This window comes from Panthera tigris, chromosome B2 (genome assembly GCF_018350195.1).
Source record: "Panthera tigris isolate Pti1 chromosome B2, P.tigris_Pti1_mat1.1, whole genome shotgun sequence".
Taxonomy (NCBI): domain Eukaryota; kingdom Metazoa; phylum Chordata; class Mammalia; order Carnivora; family Felidae; genus Panthera; species Panthera tigris.
The window spans coordinates 32,366,528-32,384,317 of NC_056664.1; the positions used below are offsets into that span (position 1 = coordinate 32,366,528).

A 17,790-nucleotide genomic window follows, 5' to 3' on the forward strand; every position below is an offset into this window, starting at 1 on the left:
GAGCCAGCCAGGTGCCCCCAGAACTTGTGCTTTAAAAATATTTTTTTCTCTGGGGCACCTGACTTACCCAGTGGAGCACACGACTCTTGATCTCGAGGTTGTGGGTTTGAGCCCCGTATTGGGTGTGGAGATTACTTTAAATATTCTTTCTAAATTTTTATTGTGAAAACGTTCAAATATGAGAAAGTACTGAAAGAATAGCGCAGTGAACACACTACAACCACTGCCTGAATGCACTTGTTACCATTTTGCCGGTTTGGCTTTACGTAACCATGCATCTATACATCTGTCCCTCCGCCCATGCGTTTCCAAACAGGGCGCACCTCACCCCTAAGTTTTCCAGTGTGCATCTCCTGGGATAAACACAATACTGTTATCACACCTAAGAAAATTGGTAATAGTGCCCAATCCATATCAAGTTTCCCTACTTTTCACCCAAAATGTTCTTTTAAAGGTTTTTTGTTGTTGTTGTTTCTTTTGAAGCAGGATCCAATGAAGGTTTTCTCATTCCATATGGTTGCATTTCTTTGGTCTCTGTTCTAGAACAGAACCCTCACCCAATCCCTACCTTTAAAAATTTTTAAATTACATTAACATTGTTTTGATGAGGCAGGCTGTGTCCGCCCTCCACAATAACCACAAGCTCCTGGAGAAGCACATTACTGAGACCAGAGGTGGAGACCTCTGGCCACACCGGCCTGACCTGCCTTTTCTCTTAACCTGAGACCCCTGAGCTGTGGCAGCCCTGAACTCTTCCCCCAGACGCTGAGCCTAGTCCAGGATCTGAGCTGGGACTAGTCATGTGAGGATGGGTGGGCTTAGGCCAGCATTGGAATCCTGGCCAGGAGAAGGGGGTGAGAGCTGGAAGAGGGGCCCTTGATGGGGGCTTGGAGGTCTCAGTCCAGCTTCAAACCAGCTTTGGGGTTCATGGTGGTGTGGCTTTGGGGCACAGTGAGTTTGGGGCTGAGGGTTTCTGGGATAATGAGGGTTGCAGGCAGGTATAGGGGGATCCCTCCTCATTCTCTCTGCCCTTCCAGATCTTTGGCATTCTGAAGGCCCCTTTCCGTGACAAGGGGGGTGAGGGCCCCCTGGTGCGGCTGGAGGAGCTGTCAGACCAGAAGAATGCCCCCTACCAGCACATGTTCCGCCTCTGCTACCGGGTGCTGCGGCATTCCCAGGAGGATTACCGTAAGAACCAGGTGTGCTGCTCGCCCTGGCCTGAGCCTTCCTGGCCCCGGGGGTCTCCCCACGCACCTGCTCACTGGCTTGCTCTCTTGCTCACTCCTGCTTTTGTTCGTTCAGCAAATATTTTCTGAGGCACGCACACGCTGCATGACAGGCACCGTTTTAGGCCTGGGGATACCGTAGGGAACCAGGCGACCCGGCCAGCTTCATGGGTGTGCAGAGAAGGACCTCGAGCTGGCTTTAATGCTCTGCGGTTGCCATCTTGAAATTCTCAAATTTTGAAGAAGGGTCCTGCTATTTCGTTTTTGCACAGGGCCCCACAAATTATGTAGCCGGTCCTGCCCGATAATTTCCTCCCCTGTGGAGGCTTCACTCTGGTAGGGAGACAGGCTGGGAGCTGAAGAACTAGATTACATAAACCTACTCTTCTGCCCGGTGCCAGTTTCCTCTCCCAGACTGCCACCTTGCCAGGGTCGGGGTCCCCCGCCTGTGGGAGGGACCCCTGTCTCCAGGGCTAGGGCGGGGTGCTGGAGCAGAGCTGGGCTCCCCACGACTCAGCCCGTCTGTTCCCCAGGAGCACATCGCCAAGCAGTTCGGGATGATGCAGTCCCAGATCGGCTATGACATCCTGGCAGAAGACACCATCACTGCCCTCCTGCACAACAACCGCAAGCTCCTGGAGAAGCACATCACCAAGACCGAGGTGGAGACCTTCGTCAGCCTCGTACGGAAGAACAGGGAGCCCAGGTGAGCCCGCCCACCCCCCCACCACCCACCCTCCACCCTCTCACTGCACCTATGCCCTTCTCCTTCCCAGTCCTCCGGGGGCACAGAGTCCGCTGCAGCTGCTCATTACGAATAGTGAAAAACTATTGCCTCCATTGGTAAATTGCCACCTCTCTGAGGCCCTGGCCTCTGCAGCCCCTCTCTGGGACCCCTCCCAAATTTGGCCCAATCTAACAACAAGAGGGTCAATGCCTGGTATAGCAGAAGGCCCAAGACCCTTCTCTGGTGACAAAGTCGGTGCCCGTATTGAACCAGTTGTTAAATATTTTGAATATCACTCCTGTCCTTGTGCCTCCTTTACCCTGACCCCTTGGACGCCCAGCTACTCTCCCCCCCCTGCCCAGGGTGATCAGGGTGATGCCCATGACTGTCTCTCCTTGGGAAGCTGGGAGTCCATCGTGCCCATACCCCAAGCTTTGGGGTAGGAGCAGAAGCAGTAAACCGGTTTTAGGGAGCCGGTGCCGTCCGCTGGGGAAGGAGGACGTTGGGCTTTATCCCCACCAGGGACCAGCCTCTGAGCCCCCTGGCCCTCCTTGCTGTCACCACCCCAGGTTCCTGGACTACCTCTCTGACCTGTGTGTGTCCAACCACATCGCCATCCCTGTCACCCAAGAGCTCATCTGCAAATGTGTGCTGGACCCCAAGAACAGTGACATTCTCATCCAGACTGAGTGAGCCATTGCGCTGCCTCCCGCCCACATCCAGGGCTCCGCCTCGCCCTGCTCCTCAGCCGCCTTGGAGCCTGGGCCCCGTCCGCTAGAACTGACACCCTCGTGGTCTGCAGACATGTGCCCTTGCCTGCTGGGTGCCCAGCCCTGTGCTGGCGCTACGTGAGGAGGGAGGCCTAGGGGAATGAGCCGGATCCTTTGTCCTCGAGAAGGGCGTGGCCTGAGGAACTTGTCTGAGCTGGCACTCAGCCAAGCTCCAGGAGGGGTCCGTGTGGCTGGGCATGCTCGGGGAGGGCTGTGGGCACGGAGTCCGGCCCCAGCCCCCTGCTCCCTGTGATGGGTGGCCCTGGTTTGCAGGCTGCGGCCGGTGAAGGAGATGGCCCAGTCCCACGAGTATCTGAGCATCGAGTACTCAGAGGAGGAGGTGTGGCTCACTTGGACCGACAAGAATAACGATCACCACGAGAAGAGCGTGAGGCAGCTGGCCCAGGAGGCGCGGGCCGGCAATGCCCACGACGAGAACGTGCTCAGCTACTACAGGTGCGTCCGGGGCCAGCTCCTTCCCCTGCTTCGTGCCATGCTACCTGTGCCCTTGGGCCTTCTCAGAAGGCCTTCAGCCAGTCCCTGCTGGGGGATGAGCCCCAGCAGCCTTGCAGCCTTCCTCAGGGAGGCCGAGTGAGGGCAACTGTGTAGCTAAAGAGCTCAGCACAGTGACTGGGCCTGAAAGAAACCGAAACCTGTCTCCAAACGTATTGATTTAGAAAATGAGATACTGGGTAACACGTATCAAATGCGGGCCATGTACCAGGCACTGTTCAAAGTGACCTGGCCACTCACTGATGCCCCACCGTAACCCTGTGAATATTGTCACCCTCGAAGTTGGAGCGACAGCACAGAGAGGTAAAAGAACTTGCCCAAGCTCACACATCCTTAGTGGTGGGCCATCTGTCGCCAGGGCCCACGGCAGGTAACGCAGGGCTCTGAGCAGGAAGCCGAGGGCGTGCCGCCACCCTGGGGCAGAGCAGTGTCGCCTGCAGCCGCCATTTCTGTAGCTCTCACATCCCGGGCTCACACCCTGCACCCCCCGCTCTGCCCAGGCTGGTCCCCCTACCGCACTCCCCTCCCCTTCCTCTCCCGGCCCGTCACTCAGCCAGCCCTCTTCCCTGTGAAGACCTGGGCTGGCTGAGCCAGGAAGTGCTTTCCTCCTTTCCTCCTCAGCAAGGAGCGGGGAGAGCTGCAAATACGCAAAACTCCAGGCTGTTTTCCCTTTCACCAGGCTGTTTTCCCTTTCACCGTGCTCACTCAGAATTGTGTCCTTCCTATTATGTGGGCAGATGCCTGGTTTGACCTACGTCCCATTGCCACTTTCCCAAATTCTCAACTTGCTCAGGTCCAACTGCTAGTAGCCCTCGCTGGCCCCCGCCTGCCGTGTCCTCACCCTCCGCCCTGCTCTCCCTGCAGGTACCAGCTGAAGCTCTTTGCCCGCATGTGCCTGGACCGCCAGTACCTGGCCATCGACGAGATCTCCCAGCAGCTGGGTGTTGACCTGATCTTCCTGTGTATGGCAGACGAAATGCTGCCCTTTGACCTACGCGCCTCCTTCTGCCACCTGATGCTGCACGTGCACGTGGACAGGGACCCCCAGGAGCTGGTCACGCCTGTCAAGTTCGCCCGCCTCTGGACTGAGATCCCCACAGCCATCACCATCAAGGAGTGAGATGGGTAGGGGAGGGTGGGCCAGGCGAGCGAGGCTGGGGTGGGAGGATCTCTCAGACCCTCATGCCTCACTGCCTCCGCCCCCCAGCTATGATTCCAACCTAAACGCCTCTCGAGACGACAAGAAGAACAAGTTTGCCAGCACCATGGACTTCGTGGAGGACTACCTCAACAATGTGGTCAGCGAGGCGGTGCCCTTTGCCAATGAGGAGAAGAACAAGCTCACCTTTGAGGTTGGCTGGGCAGGGGGGTGAGGGGGCTGGTGCTTGGCGGGGGGCTCTGGCGGGGGGGTCCTCACTAGGCCTCAGTTGCCCCCTGGGGTGCGTTGGGGGCTCCATGACCCCCACCTTTCCTCAGTGCCCCAGCCAGTTCAGGGAGACTGTGTGGACCAGTGGGATTCCCCAAGTGGGAGGCTTCTCCCCCTGCTACCTGGGAGAGGGCTGGCTCCCCCTCGTCCACGCACCCCTTCAGCCCCACCTGGCTCATAGGTGCCTGTGAGGAGCTCCCCGCCACCTTCCTGCATTTCCGCTCTATCCCCGCCGCCACCCCCCCCCACCACAGTATTCTTCCTTGTAGGCCTCACTTCCTTATCAGCCCACTAGGGCACAAGGGTGGCTGTGTCCAGGCTCCCAGAGATCCTGCCTTTACCCAAGAACTTAGTCACACCCTCATTACACCTGCTCAGCCCTACCTTCCCGCCCTGGCCCCGCCCTTCACGAGGCCCCGCCCCACCCACCTCGGTCCCGCCCCACTCACCTCGGCCCCGCCTCCTCCTCCCGCAGGTGGTCAGCCTGGCGCACAATCTCATCTACTTCGGCTTCTACAGCTTCAGTGAGCTGCTGCGGCTCACTCGCACTCTGTTGGGCATCATCGACTGCGTGCAGGGGCCCCCGGCCATGCTACAGGCCTACGATGACTCAGGCGGTGAGGCTTTGTGGCCAGACCCCCACCCCTGGCGTTCTCCATCTCCTCCTAGTGCCAGAAGTCCTCTGATCAACACCCTGTGCAGCCTGCCTCCTGGCCTCTGCTGGACCAGAGGGGGTCCTGCCCAGGCTCTGTGGAGACCCCGGGGCCTGGGGGCGTTGCCTTCCAAGGCATCTTGGTCTTGAGGGGAGATGATGAGGGAGGAGGGGAGACACACAGGCCCTGCCTGAGGGGCCCCCTGTCAGATGGGGAAGGTGGGGGAGAACAGCCCTGCCATCTATTATCAGATGGCCGCCTTTGCCCTGGCCATCCCTTCTTTGCCCAGATTTGGCTTAAAGCTCACCTCCCCCAGGAAGGCTTTCTGGGTTAGCCCTGCAGCTGACAGAGACAGAGTCAGACCGAGGGGTCCTGCTGTGCGCCCCCTGTGATCCCCATGTGCTTCCCACTCCGCAGGCAAGAACGTGCGGCGGTCCATCCAGGGTGTGGGCCACATGATGTCCACCATGGTGCTAAGCCGAAAGCAGTCTGTCTTTGGCGCCCCCAGCCTGCCTGCTGGCTCTGGTGCCACTGAGCCACTGGACCGAAGCAAGTTTGAGGACAATGAAGACATTGTGGTGATGGAGACCAAGCTGAAGATCCTGGAAATCTTGCAGGTGGCTGGGCCAGAACAGTGGTGGGAGGTGTTGGGAATAGGGCAGGAGAGGGGAGCCTGGGACAGGAAGGTTGGTGGGGTGAACTCCCACTCAGATTATAAGATCCAGTACTGGAGGGCTCCATAGTGATCGGCTGTGTAGCCCAGTGGTTCTCAAAGTGTGGTCCTTGGACCAGCAACCTCAGCCTCACCAGGGAACTCAGAAATGCATGTTTTGGGGCCCCGCCCCAGACCTATGGACCAGAAGCCTCTGAGGCAGGCCCACGGTCTGTGCTGTGACAAGCCCCCCGGGTGATTCTGGGGTGCACCAAGGCCTAGCTCTGTCCCTCCATTGTACAGATGAGGAAAGGAAAAGGGGGAGGGAACTTTCCTGCCATCACACAGAGATTCTGAAGCAGAGCTAGAGTCTTAAGAGCCATTTCCTGGTGAGGCAGATATAGTCTTTCCTGCTCTGAGTCTTGTCTGAGATCCCCTAGTAACACTTGGAGAAGGGGCTGGTAGGATCCCAAGGAGTGGTTGCTTGCTTTTGCCTTATTGTCAGCAGAGGACGGGAAGGGTAATACAATGACCTGCATGGGGACCCAGTCTGGGCAAGGCCTGGTCAGGGGATTCAGAGGAGGGGAGTCAGAGGAGGGAGATTCTGATTCATCTAGGGGCTAAGGGCTTCCAGATCTGTGTTCTGGGGTATGGCCAGAAGCTCTCTGTGCCCCATAAGGATAGAGGCCAGTCAAGGGTGTCCTCAAACCTTGTGTCCTCACCCCCTGGCCCACAGTGGCCTCTCCTGCTCCCCTTCAGTCTTCAATTCTCCACCCACCTGCCCCCCCCAGCCCCAGGCAGAGCAAGGTTGGAGGATGAGAGTCGGCCTCTGGGCCTGGGGAGCTTCCTTCTCTTTCCTGTCAGTATCTTGCCTGGGAAGGAGGGGCTGAGTGGGCTGGGACGGGGCAGGGGGTGTCTCTGCCTAATTTGGAGAGGAGGTGTCATCCCTCATCACTGGGTCAAGAGTGGAGGAGAGGGCGCCCTGGACCTCCCTGGGGAGAGGAGTCTCGATTTTTTAGGTTGTGATAATGCTGGAGCATCTGGAACGTCTATGCTGAGATACCCAAGTGCTAGAGCTCATTCAGGGTACCACCTTCCCCCCACCCCCGGGGCACAATTGGCCCTCCGACCTCCGTCCAATCGCCACCCCGTCCCTCCCCACTTCTCCAGTTCATCCTCAATGTCCGCCTGGATTACCGCATCTCCTACCTGCTGTCCGTCTTCAAGAAGGAGTTTGTGGAGGTGTTTCCCATGCAGGACAGCGGGGCCGATGGCACAGCCCCGGCCTTCGACTCCACCAGTGAGCCCCCACCGCTGCCTTCCCCACCCCTGCCTTCCCCACCCCTGCCTTCCCCCGCCTTCAGGCTGAGGCTATGTGACTCGCCCAGGGGTACACATCAGTGGGGTGGAGGCTGAGGGAGACCTTGGGGCTGGATCCCCAGCCCTGCCTCTGTTTCCCAACCTGCAAAGGCCTTTCCTCCCTAGTATCTCATTTATTTGCCACGGTAAGAGGCAAAGGCAGAGATCATCGTCTCTATTTCCCAAATGGAGAAACTGAGGCCTGTATAGAGGGGCGGGGACTTGCCTCAGGTCACAGCCAGTCAGAGGCTGAACCAGACCAGGACCCAGGTCTCCAGATGCCCAGCTCAGAACCCCGCTCACCCCTGCAGGGCGGTGGGGCTGCTCTGAGAAGGAGCACGCAGGTGGGGCTGCTACCCAACAAATGCAGGGAACAAGGTGGTTTGGGGACCTGCCTGCTCCCTCCCCCTGTGATCCTCATCTTTCCTGGGCACGGACCGGCCACCTGCCCCCATCTGCCCACTCTTGCTCCCCACAGCTGCCAACATGAACCTGGATCGCATCGGGGAGCAGGCGGAGGCCATGTTTGGAGTAGGGTGAGGCCAGAGTTGAGGTGGGGGGTTGTGTGTGGGGTTGGGTGGGTGATGCTGACACCGGTGTGAGAACCCCCCTCTTGGGGTCTCCAAGGCTGGGTTTCCCAGGTCTGGGGCTGGCCCCTCCTCCTGGGTCATACTCCCCGCAGCCCCTTGCCGGGCTCTGCGGCAGGGGTCTCCTTGGCTTTGTGCGTTTGCCCTGTCAGGCCTCCCCGGCCCCAGTGATACAGGGGCTGCTTGGACCTTAGTGTCATCTTGGTCATTCCCCTGCCCTCACCCAGGGCTGTTGTGCTCCTGTTTGTGCATTGGGATTTGGACCAGGTAGCTGGAGCGGAGCAGGGGGAGGTGGGGGGATAGCCCGCTGTACAGAGGGCTGGAGGGGGAGGGCTCCTTCTGGGGGTTGGGGCTCCTAACCATTTCCACGCCACACTCTTGGGATCTAGCGAAGCCTTTGGACCCCTGCTCAGCATGGCATTTTTAAATTCATAAAATAAAGCACGTGAATTACAAAGGAAAGCAAGTGCTTTGAGATACAGCTATCAAAATATTGAAGAAAACAAATTAGACACGCCAGTTAGATATGGGCCTTTTTATTAACACATTAGGTAACAAACTGGGCCAGGGCTATAATTAGTACCACGATTTCCAAGTGGCAATGAACGTACCTGGCATTTCGCGATTTCTGTAACACCCATAAGGTGATGTGAAAACATCTGTGATTTGTAGTGGTGACCGAATCACAGGTAGTGCTGATTTTTTTCTCACTGAAGGAAATGCTGCATTTTTAGTTAGAGGTTGGTAAAACCAAAGCCGTGGATTTTGCCCGCCCTCTGTCCACGGCCCCGGCCGATCTCTGCGAGTCCCTGGGGGGTGTCTGTGGGTCCCGTGTGAAGAGTCGCCGCTTCGGCTGCTTAATCCAAGGGAACCCGGGGATCACTCAGGGAGCTCAGGGCGTTGGCTGTTTACAAACTGGTGAGAAACCATCACTGCTTTCAGCAAGTATTGCACTGGGCGCTGCCTCTGCCGAGGGGGGGCGGGGAGCACGCTTTTCCCTTCGGCCGGCAGGGAGCTCACGGGCCGCCTGTTCCCCTCGCCTGTGCTGCAGGAAGACAAGCAGCATGCTGGAGGTGGACGACGAGGGCGGCCGCATGTTCCTACGGGTGCTTATCCACCTCAGCATGCACGACTACGCACCGCTGGTCTCGGGGGCCCTTCAGTTGCTCTTCAAGCATTTCAGCCAGCGCCAGGAGGCCATGCACACCTTCAAGCAGGTGCTGCTCCTGTCTGAGCCCCCTTGCCCTTGGGGAGGGGGAAGGAGGCCCAAGGGGGCTTCCCCGGGGGGCTGGCCAGAGGACCACCTGGCCCCGGCACCGAGCAGGCAGGTGCGCTGGCCGGGCGCTGGCCTGTGCTGGGCACCGGGGGGTTGACTGTGACGTAGATGCTCACAGCTCAGGGGAAGTTCAAGATGCTTCTCTGGGGTTCTTGGCCTTGCTGAGCTCCTTAAAGGTGAAGGCCAAGTCTTGGGCCATCTTTATTCCCTCTCAGCCTGACTCAAGTCCTGTCACTTTTTATGATGTGGATGGCGCTTTATAGTTTAACAAACTACACCACGTGCACGTTTGCTAAGTGCTTCAAATCATGCCCGGCATGCAGTCAGCCCTCACTAAGGTGACTGGTTGTGTGCTCGCCATGTTGTGTGGTCTTGACAGCTCCCTGGGAAACGGGACTGGCATTTAGTGAGGGTGTGCCAGACACTGAGCCTTGGCCTCATGTTAATGGAATTCTCGGGGCAGCCCTGGCAACGTGGTTGCTACTCTCCTGTTTTTTTAGAGGGACATTGAGGCCCAGGAAGCTTTCCCTCCTTACCCACTGACCAGAGCGAGTGAAGTGGGAGCCGAGGTTCAGATCCCTCTTTCAGCCAGCATTCAGTGATGCCAGGATGCTTTGTCCTGCATTTGGGGTCCGAGTGACCAAGTGACAGGCCTTCTCAGCACAAGTCAATGAGTCGCTGAAGCCAGGTGATGGGGCAGCTCATGCCAAGGAGTGCAGGGAGGCCTTCGGCCATCAGGGAAGGCTTCCTGGAGGTGGTGGACTATGGCAGAGCCATACACATTGAGTGGGAGCAGAGGCACAATGGAGATGCCAGGACCAGAGGCCGGGGCATCAGGCACTGGGGTTCTTTGCAAGGCGGTGGACCTGGGGGCACCCATCTCACCAGGCAAGCCTGCCTTCAACCTGCAGGTGCAGCTGCTGATCTCAGCTCAGGATGTGGAGAACTACAAGGTGATCAAGTCAGAGCTGGACCGGCTGCGGACCATGGTCGAGAAATCGGAGCTGTGGGTCGACAAGAAGGGCAGCAGCAAGGGCGAGGAGGTGGAGGCAGGTGCTACCAAAGACAAGAAGGAGGTGAGCGAGGTCGTGGGGAGCTGGGGAGACAGGGCTTCCAGCGAGGGCGGGGCCTGGCTGACCCCCATTCCCTGTGTCCGCAGCGGCCCACAGACGAGGAGGGCTTTCTGCACCCACCTGGGGAGAAGAGCAGTGAGAACTACCAGATCGTCAAGGGCGTGAGTGGCTTGGGGCCCCGAGGACCCCCTGGAGGCTCTGGGGCCTGGCCTCTCCCGCCTCCCCACTCTGCTGGCCACCGGTCCTCAAAATTGACATCCTCTGGCTTTTCCTGTGCATTAAAAACAGCCCTGCCGAAGTCCAGATGGCATTATTTTAAAGCTGAAGGAATTTAATGAAATTCCATTTCATAGTCATATTGTTCTATTTACTTTTATGGGTGGGATTGGGTTTTTAGTGCTTCCCTGCCTCGTTGCAGTGATCTGACTCCGTGACCACGGCCTCCTTCCCCCTTCCTGTCCCCAGCGTGAGCTGGGACTTGGCTGGGGTTGGCCGGGGACTCCGACCAGCCTGAGCGGGGCCCTGGGTGGAGGGGGAGCTTGAGGAGGAGGGGAGGGGCTCTGGGCTCACCCCCCACCCTCCCCAGATCCTGGAGCGGCTGAACAAGATGTGCGGTGTTGGGGAGCAGATGAGGAAGAAGCAGCAGAGGCTGCTCAAGAACATGGACGCCCACAAGGTCATGCTGGACCTGCTGCAGATCCCCTATGACAAGGTGACCTCTCATCCCCCGGGCAGCTTCACCCTGAACCCCAGTCTAACCCAAACCGCACCCTAATCCCTGATGCTAACCTAACCCTGACTCTTGACCCCGACCCCAGCTTCTGTTTCCCTCTCTGGCTTCGTCCTGATAATCTCAGCTTCACTGTAACCTTTGGCCGGCCTCCCCTTGGTCCATGTGACCCCGGCCTCCCCTTGACCCATGATGTCAGCACAGGCTGACCCCTGACCCATGACCCCTCATACTGACCCCTGACTTGGATTCCACACCCTGGCCTCGCTCTGCCCTCCTACCCCGACCTGGTCCCTGACTCCAAATTGAGCCTCATTTCAACCTTTGACGCCCACACCTCCCCTTGACCGACCTTGATCTTGATACGTCTCAAGCCTCACACTGACTCTTGAGCCTGACACCATCCCAGCGTTCACCTGACCCTGACCCCTCAGCCTTGCTTCCCCGCTCCAGCCTCGCCTCAGCCGCTGACCCTCAGCCCCTCACACATTTCCTTGTCCTGACCTGGAGGCCCAGCTTTCACCTTGAACCTGGCCTCCTTGTGGTCCCAATCCCGAGCCCCGATCTGCCCCCACACCCGTTGAGCTCAGGCACCAGGCCCGGCCTCACCTCGTTCCTCCCCTCTCCGTGCCCAGGGTGATGCCAAGATGATGGAGATCCTGCGGTACACGCACCAGTTCCTGCAGAAGTTCTGCGCGGGGAACCCCGGCAACCAGGCCCTGCTGCATAAGCACCTGCACCTCTTCCTCACACCAGGGGTAAGGACGCCAGGTGGAGGCGGCTGGGTGGAGCGGGGCCCAGATCCCCCTTTCTGATGGATGCCCTCCCCGCTAGCTCCTGGAGGCAGAGACCATGCAGCACATCTTCCTGAACAACTACCAGCTGTGCTCTGAAATCAGCGAGCCCGTGTTGCAGCACTTCGTGCACCTGCTGGCCACGCACGGGCGGCACGTTCAGTATCTGGACTTCCTGCACACCGTCATCAAGGCCGAGGGCAAGTACGTCAAGAAGTGCCAGGACATGATCATGACGGAGGTGAGGACGAGGCCGCGGGGCGCATGGGAACTCATGGGTGGTGGCCACAGAGAGGGAGCGCTCGGGAGGCAGGGCCCGGAGTTGGAGGAGTCAGGCAGTGGGGTCACGAGAGGAACGCTGAGGGTGTTGGAAGGAGGAGGGAAAACTAAGGTCAAAGAGGCCGGTCTAGTAGAACTCACACAACAGGCCTGAAAGAGCTCAAACACGCATTCCTTTGTTTATCCTTCTATTATCATGTACTTAAAAATCATGAAGCACCTGTTCTGTGCACATGGGGGAAGGCACTGGGGTGTGAGCTCAGGGCGGGGGACCACATCCTTCGTACACGGGCCCCAGCATCGGGCACATCGTGGGTACACAGTAGGCCCGTTACCTGAAGGTATGAAGGGTCGAGGGCTGAGTCTACATCTGGAACAGACGTGGACTCTGCCCTGGAGCCTCTTACCGCATGGTGTGGGGGCAGGGGAGAAAGGATCCGGTGAAGTGAGATGAGGGACCTAATAAACGAGACGCCCTGTGCTGGAAGTGCTGTGCGATGCGAATTATGAGTTGCTGTTATTATATTACTGTGAATAACATAATTGCTGACACGAGAGGATGCAGCATGTGCTCTGTGAGCCTTTAAATTACACAGTGTGGGAGCACTGGTGGGGGTAGGGGGGGTGAGCCAGGCAGGGGTGGGATTCGCAAGGGCTTCCTGGAGGAGGCACCTCTGAAACATGCCTGGGTGGGACTTCTTTCCTTAGGGGAGGAGGGGGGCACTTTCTGGGTCCAGGGTTCGGCCCTGATGGCAGAGGGCCCGAAACATTAGCCTATGGCCTCGAGGGCCAGGCAGGGGGGGGGTTTCCTGAATGTCAGGTGAGGGCTGAGGTCAGAGTCCCCATCTCTCTCGGGTAAACCTAGGGCCTGCTGGACTCAGGGGGTCTGATGGGGCACCCCTCCTGCCTTCAGCTGACCAATGCAGGTGACGACGTGGTCGTGTTCTACAATGACAAGGCCTCACTGGCCCACCTGCTGGACATGATGAAGGCTGCCCGGGATGGTGTGGAGGACCACAGCCCCCTCATGTATCACATCTCCCTGGTGGACCTGCTGGCTGCCTGTGCCGAGGGCAAGAACGTCTACACTGAGATCAAGTGCACCTCCCTGCTGCCCCTGGAAGACGTGGTGTCTGTGGTGACACACGAGGACTGCATCACCGAGGTCCTCTGGGGACTGGGAGAGGTGGCTGGGGTGGGGGAAGGGTAGAGCCAGGCCTAGGCAGCCTTTCAGTCTTGCCATGGCAGGGCAGGAAGAGGTTGGTGAGGGAAGTGGGGGAGTGGCAGACATGGGGGCTGGTAGGAGGGGTGTGGGGAGAGGAGCAACGGAGAGGTCAGGGGGGAATCCGAGTGCAGAGAGGGAGAGCCTGGGCTGGCGGCCTTGCTAGCGCCCCTGACCTTGCTCCGGGCTGTGCAGGTGAAAATGGCCTACGTGAACTTCGTGAATCACTGCTACGTGGACACAGAGGTGGAGATGAAGGAGATCTACACCAGCAACCACATCTGGACACTCTTTGAGAACTTCACCCTGGACATGGCTCGGGTCTGTCCCCGGGGGGTGGGGCGTGGACTTGTGGGTGCGCTGTGCTGGGCAGGGGCGTGGGTGGGGGCCCCGGCAGCCTTCGGGGCGGGGGGCAGGAGCGGTGGGGCCCCCCAGGCATCTCGCTCTCCCACCCCAGGTCTGCAGTAAGCGTGAGAAGCGCCTGGCTGACCCCACCCTGGAGAAATATGTGCTGACTGTCGTGCTGGACACCATCAACGCCTTCTTCAGCTCTCCGTTCTCGGAGAACAGCACCTCCCTGCAGGTGAGCCGCTCTTGCCCGCACAGCTTTTGGGTAGCGAAGAGGGAAAAGAGGATATATATTCCTGTTTGCTCTTGGCACATAAAGACGTAGCAGAAGGACATATACAAGTGTGTTAATTGCATATGCTGTGTAACAAATCACCCTAGACCTTAGCAGTTTAAAACAACAAACATTTATTCTTCTGTAATTTCTGCGGGTCAGGAATTGCAGTGGGGGCAGTACCCTAGAACAGGAATTCGTAAATTCACTAGGTATGACGGATCCCAGGGTGGCGGGGGGCAGCTGGCAGCACTTACTCCCCAAAGACAAGATGGTCATGCCTACCTCAGTGGACAGCAGAGTCAGAGCAGTAATCCAGAGGGTCTGATGTACAGAGATCTTTGGTGTTTGGCTTAATTGATCAGGTGCCCCTAGGACTGAAATAGACAGCCTTTTGAAGTCTTACTTACCTGTATCAGCAAAAAAAGTTCTAGGCTAGCCAACAGGAGTTTGTCTTAAATCACTGGAAGAGTCATGGCCCCTTAATCGATTCCCAGATTCTCAGATGTCATAGCCCAGAGCCTCTTGAAGGAAAGAGAGGCAGGTTCCCTTTAGGAGGGAGCCTATGACAATACCTAAATCCTAAAGAAACACTGGATGGACACACAAGTGACCAAGAAAGGGGCTACCTATAGATGGACTGAGGGTGGAGCAGGTCCTGGTCTCAGCATGGGTGGGTTTGTTTTGACACAAATATGTTTGTGCCCTGGGGCCTCTTTGGGACTATGGGTAATTGTATCAATTTTCCCCACCTCTCATGAGCCCCAGGGCAGAGTGTGGGAGAATGGAGCTGATGGGGTCAAGGTTGGCTGACACTTCTCGAAGTGTGCCTTTTCATAGCATAGTTTGGGTTTTGAACCATGTAAATATATCAACTTTCCACAATATTAATTTGTTAAAAACTTTTTTTAGAGGAAGGAAAAGGCCAGCAATAGGACTAGAAGCCCCAGGTCTGGACTTTGGGGAGTTCTCACAGGGCTGCCATGTACAGTCGGGCAGGTTGTGCACTGCCGAGAGGAAAGGGAGTACCTTTTTCCGATTGGCACAAAGACACATGGTATCTGTTGGAGGCCTTCTTCCTCTATCGTGCCCATTCTCAGTGGGCCCTGGTCACTGGGCCTGGGGCTTTCCAGGTTGGAGGGTGGGTCGGGCTGTAGCAGTAGGCGTGTTGCCTCTTGCAGACACACCAGACAATCGTGGTGCAGCTGCTGCAGTCCACCACACGGCTGCTCGAGTGTCCGTGGCTGCAGCAGCAGCACAAGGGCTCCGTGGAGGCCTGTATCCGGACCCTCGCCATGGTGGGTGAGTGCGCCAGGGGCACTGGCTAGCTCCAACCACCCCTCCCCTCCCTTCGCCACAGGGACGCCCGCCCTCAAAATAAACACGTTATTCCTAAGCTCGCTCGTCGTCGTCTGCTTCCAGGTAGTTCTCAGTAGGTCCTTCTTGGTGTCCGACTAGCATCTTAGCAATTGAGAGAAGCTGTTCTCTGCTTTGAGCCGGTTCCCCAGAGGAGAATGCTGGGGGACATTCCCCAACCGAAGTTGCCTGTGCTTGCAAATGGTTTCAGGCAGAAGGGCAGCCTGTAAGATTGTTAGGGAGCATTGGGGAAGGGGAGGGGTCAGAGTGGAGCCAGGGTAGAGTCAAAGAGGCAGAAACTCCCTCTTTTTACCCAAAAAGGGGGAAGAGGGCACCTCAGCCCAAGAGGGGGCCGGCGTGTACCCCAGAACCTTGGTTAGTTCACCCTGTGCCCTGGTCGAGCAGCCCTGAGCCTGGCCCCTCTGGCTGGCTGAGGCCTCCACCTGCCCCCCGGCCCCCCGCCCTCCAGCACCCCTCCTCTCTCCCCCCAGCCAAAGGCCGGGCCATCTCACTGCCCATGGACCTGGATGCACACATCAGCTCGCTGCTCAGCAGCGGCACCAGCTGTGCAGCTGCAGCCCAGCGCAACGCCTCCAACTACAAGGCGACCACGCGGGCCTTCCCCCGTGTCACGCCCACCGCCAACCAGTGGGACTACAAGAACATCATCGAGAAGCTGCAGGTGGGTGTGGGGCTGCCTGGCATCTGCCACGAGAGCTGCTTTGGAAGGGCATGTTCCGGGGAAGCATCCCTTCCTGTGTTGCCCCCGCTCCCCAGGAAGGAGTCCTCTGCTACGGGCAGGCCAGGGGCCGGGGACTGAGGGGCATCCTTCCAGGGGAAGCCAGGAGAACCCAGGCACCTGCTAGTGGGGTTGGTGCTCACAGAGGGGGTCAGGACAACTCTCAGTCCTTATAGCCCCTTCCTGTTTTTGCAACACATTATTGACACACACACTTCTGGGGGGTGTGGTGGCTTGCTATCCCCACGTGGCGGGAGACCGAGGCTCAGAGAGGGTGAGGGTGAGGGGTTTGCCCGGGTCACACAGCTAGACGAGGGGCTGGGTGAAAGGGCAGGGCTTGTGGCTCCCAGCCAGGAGCTCTGGGCAGACAGACATCCTGCATTGTTCAGGGTGGTTCCGTGGGTCCAGGGCCCCTCAGACAGGCTCAGAGAAATCCGTGGGGCCCTTTGGTGTTGGGGTGTGAGGAATGGCGGTCAAGCCTCACTCATCTCTTGGGCCTGGATGGCCTGCACCTGCCCGGTAGTGACTGTGCCGTGCCCGCTCCAGGACATCATCACGGCCCTGGAGGAGCGGCTGAGGCCCCTGGTACAGGCCGAACTGTCCGTGCTGGTGGACGTCCTGCACTGGCCCGAGCTGCTCTTCCTGGAGGGCAGTGAGGCCTACCAGCGCTGTGAGAGTGGGGGCTTCCTGTCCAAGTGAGTGCGATGCCAGCCCGGCCGGGGCGGGGGTGGGGGTGGGGGTGGCAGGTGCGAGGCAGCTTGGGACAGGGAAGGGCCCTGCGGGGACTGGACAGCCTGCGGGATCAGAGGGCCGGGTGTGTTCCCGCCCGGCACAGGGCAGGGGAAGTGGCTGGAGGGAGGCATCAGGGGCTGCCCCGTGTGTGCCCTCCTTCCTCACTGGCCAGGCTGATCCAGCACACCAAGGACCTCATGGAGTCGGAGGAGAAGCTGTGTGTCAAGGTGCTGCGGACCCTGCAGCAAATGCTGCTCAAGAAGGCCAAGTACGGGGACCGGGTGAGTGGCCAGGCGGGCTGGACACCATGCAGGCCTGGCCGCAAGTGCCAGGGGCTCGGGGCCAGGACTGTCCGGCCAGGAGTTAAATGGTGAAAAGTGCCACTGTGGGCTCTCGCTCCCTGTCCTCCAGGGCAATCAGCTGCGCAAGATGCTGCTACAAAACTACCTCCAGAACCGGAAGTCCAGCTCGAGGGGGGACCTTCCGGACCCCATGAGCCCTGGTCAGTACCACCTGCCCCCTGGCTGTGCCTCTGGGTGACCCTTTGCCTAGTCCCTGGGCGCCCCTTCCGTTCCCCTGCCCCACCGGCTCCCCTCAAGCGGATTCCCCAACTTCAGGCCTGGACCAAGACTGGTCAGCAATTGCGGCCACCCAGTGCCGGCTGGACAAGGAGGGGGCCACCAAGCTGGTATGCGACCTGATCACCAGCACCAAGAATGAGAAGATTTTCCAGGAGAGCATTGGCCTGGCCATCCGCCTGCTGGACGGTGGCAACACGGAGATCCAGGTGTGGACTGGGTGGGGGTCCTGGGTGGTGCCTTCTACGAGGAGGTACAGTGTGCCCCGTAGCTGGGGCCGCAGGGCTAGGTGCTGGTGGCCGGCACGAGTCTGGCTACCCGTGGGCAGTCCCACCTCCCATAACTGCCCCCCTGTCATGTGGCCTCTTTTCTATCCACGCAGACCACCCTGTTCAAGCCAGGCCTGAGCCTGTCTCCCCACCATGCTGCCCACATCACATCCATCATTCCTGCCTCTTGGCCTCTGCTCAGGCTTG

At 58.7% G+C, this 17,790-nt stretch overlaps 1 protein-coding gene across 3 annotated transcripts in view; it reads left to right on the plus strand.

The window, feature by feature from the left end:
- Positions 1 to 17,790, plus strand: part of ITPR3 (inositol 1,4,5-trisphosphate receptor type 3) — a 67,057-nt gene that overhangs the window by 37,168 nt on the left and 12,099 nt on the right. For 2 of the 3 annotated variants that reach the window (XM_042986136.1, XM_042986137.1), the window contains exons 15-39: positions 1,038 to 1,199; positions 1,760 to 1,932; positions 2,523 to 2,642; positions 2,997 to 3,179; positions 4,101 to 4,352; positions 4,444 to 4,588; positions 5,138 to 5,279; positions 5,733 to 5,932; positions 7,138 to 7,267; positions 7,805 to 7,862; positions 8,965 to 9,130; positions 10,101 to 10,265; positions 10,349 to 10,423; positions 10,849 to 10,974; positions 11,628 to 11,750; positions 11,827 to 12,027; positions 12,979 to 13,230; positions 13,483 to 13,608; positions 13,745 to 13,870; positions 15,091 to 15,211; positions 15,757 to 15,947; positions 16,551 to 16,699; positions 16,909 to 17,017; positions 17,148 to 17,238; positions 17,354 to 17,523. In XM_042986136.1, the coding sequence (XP_042842070.1) occupies positions 1,038 to 1,199; positions 1,760 to 1,932; positions 2,523 to 2,642; positions 2,997 to 3,179; positions 4,101 to 4,352; positions 4,444 to 4,588; positions 5,138 to 5,279; positions 5,733 to 5,932; positions 7,138 to 7,267; positions 7,805 to 7,862; positions 8,965 to 9,130; positions 10,101 to 10,265; positions 10,349 to 10,423; positions 10,849 to 10,974; positions 11,628 to 11,750; positions 11,827 to 12,027; positions 12,979 to 13,230; positions 13,483 to 13,608; positions 13,745 to 13,870; positions 15,091 to 15,211; positions 15,757 to 15,947; positions 16,551 to 16,699; positions 16,909 to 17,017; positions 17,148 to 17,238; positions 17,354 to 17,523 (3,756 nt within the window). The remainder of the gene's footprint in view (positions 1 to 1,037; positions 1,200 to 1,759; positions 1,933 to 2,522; positions 2,643 to 2,996; positions 3,180 to 4,100; positions 4,353 to 4,443; positions 4,589 to 5,137; positions 5,280 to 5,732; positions 5,933 to 7,137; positions 7,268 to 7,804; positions 7,863 to 8,964; positions 9,131 to 10,100; positions 10,266 to 10,348; positions 10,424 to 10,848; positions 10,975 to 11,627; positions 11,751 to 11,826; positions 12,028 to 12,978; positions 13,231 to 13,482; positions 13,609 to 13,744; positions 13,871 to 15,090; positions 15,212 to 15,756; positions 15,948 to 16,550; positions 16,700 to 16,908; positions 17,018 to 17,147; positions 17,239 to 17,353; positions 17,524 to 17,790) is intronic. The other variant, XM_042986138.1, reaches the window with a different exon arrangement.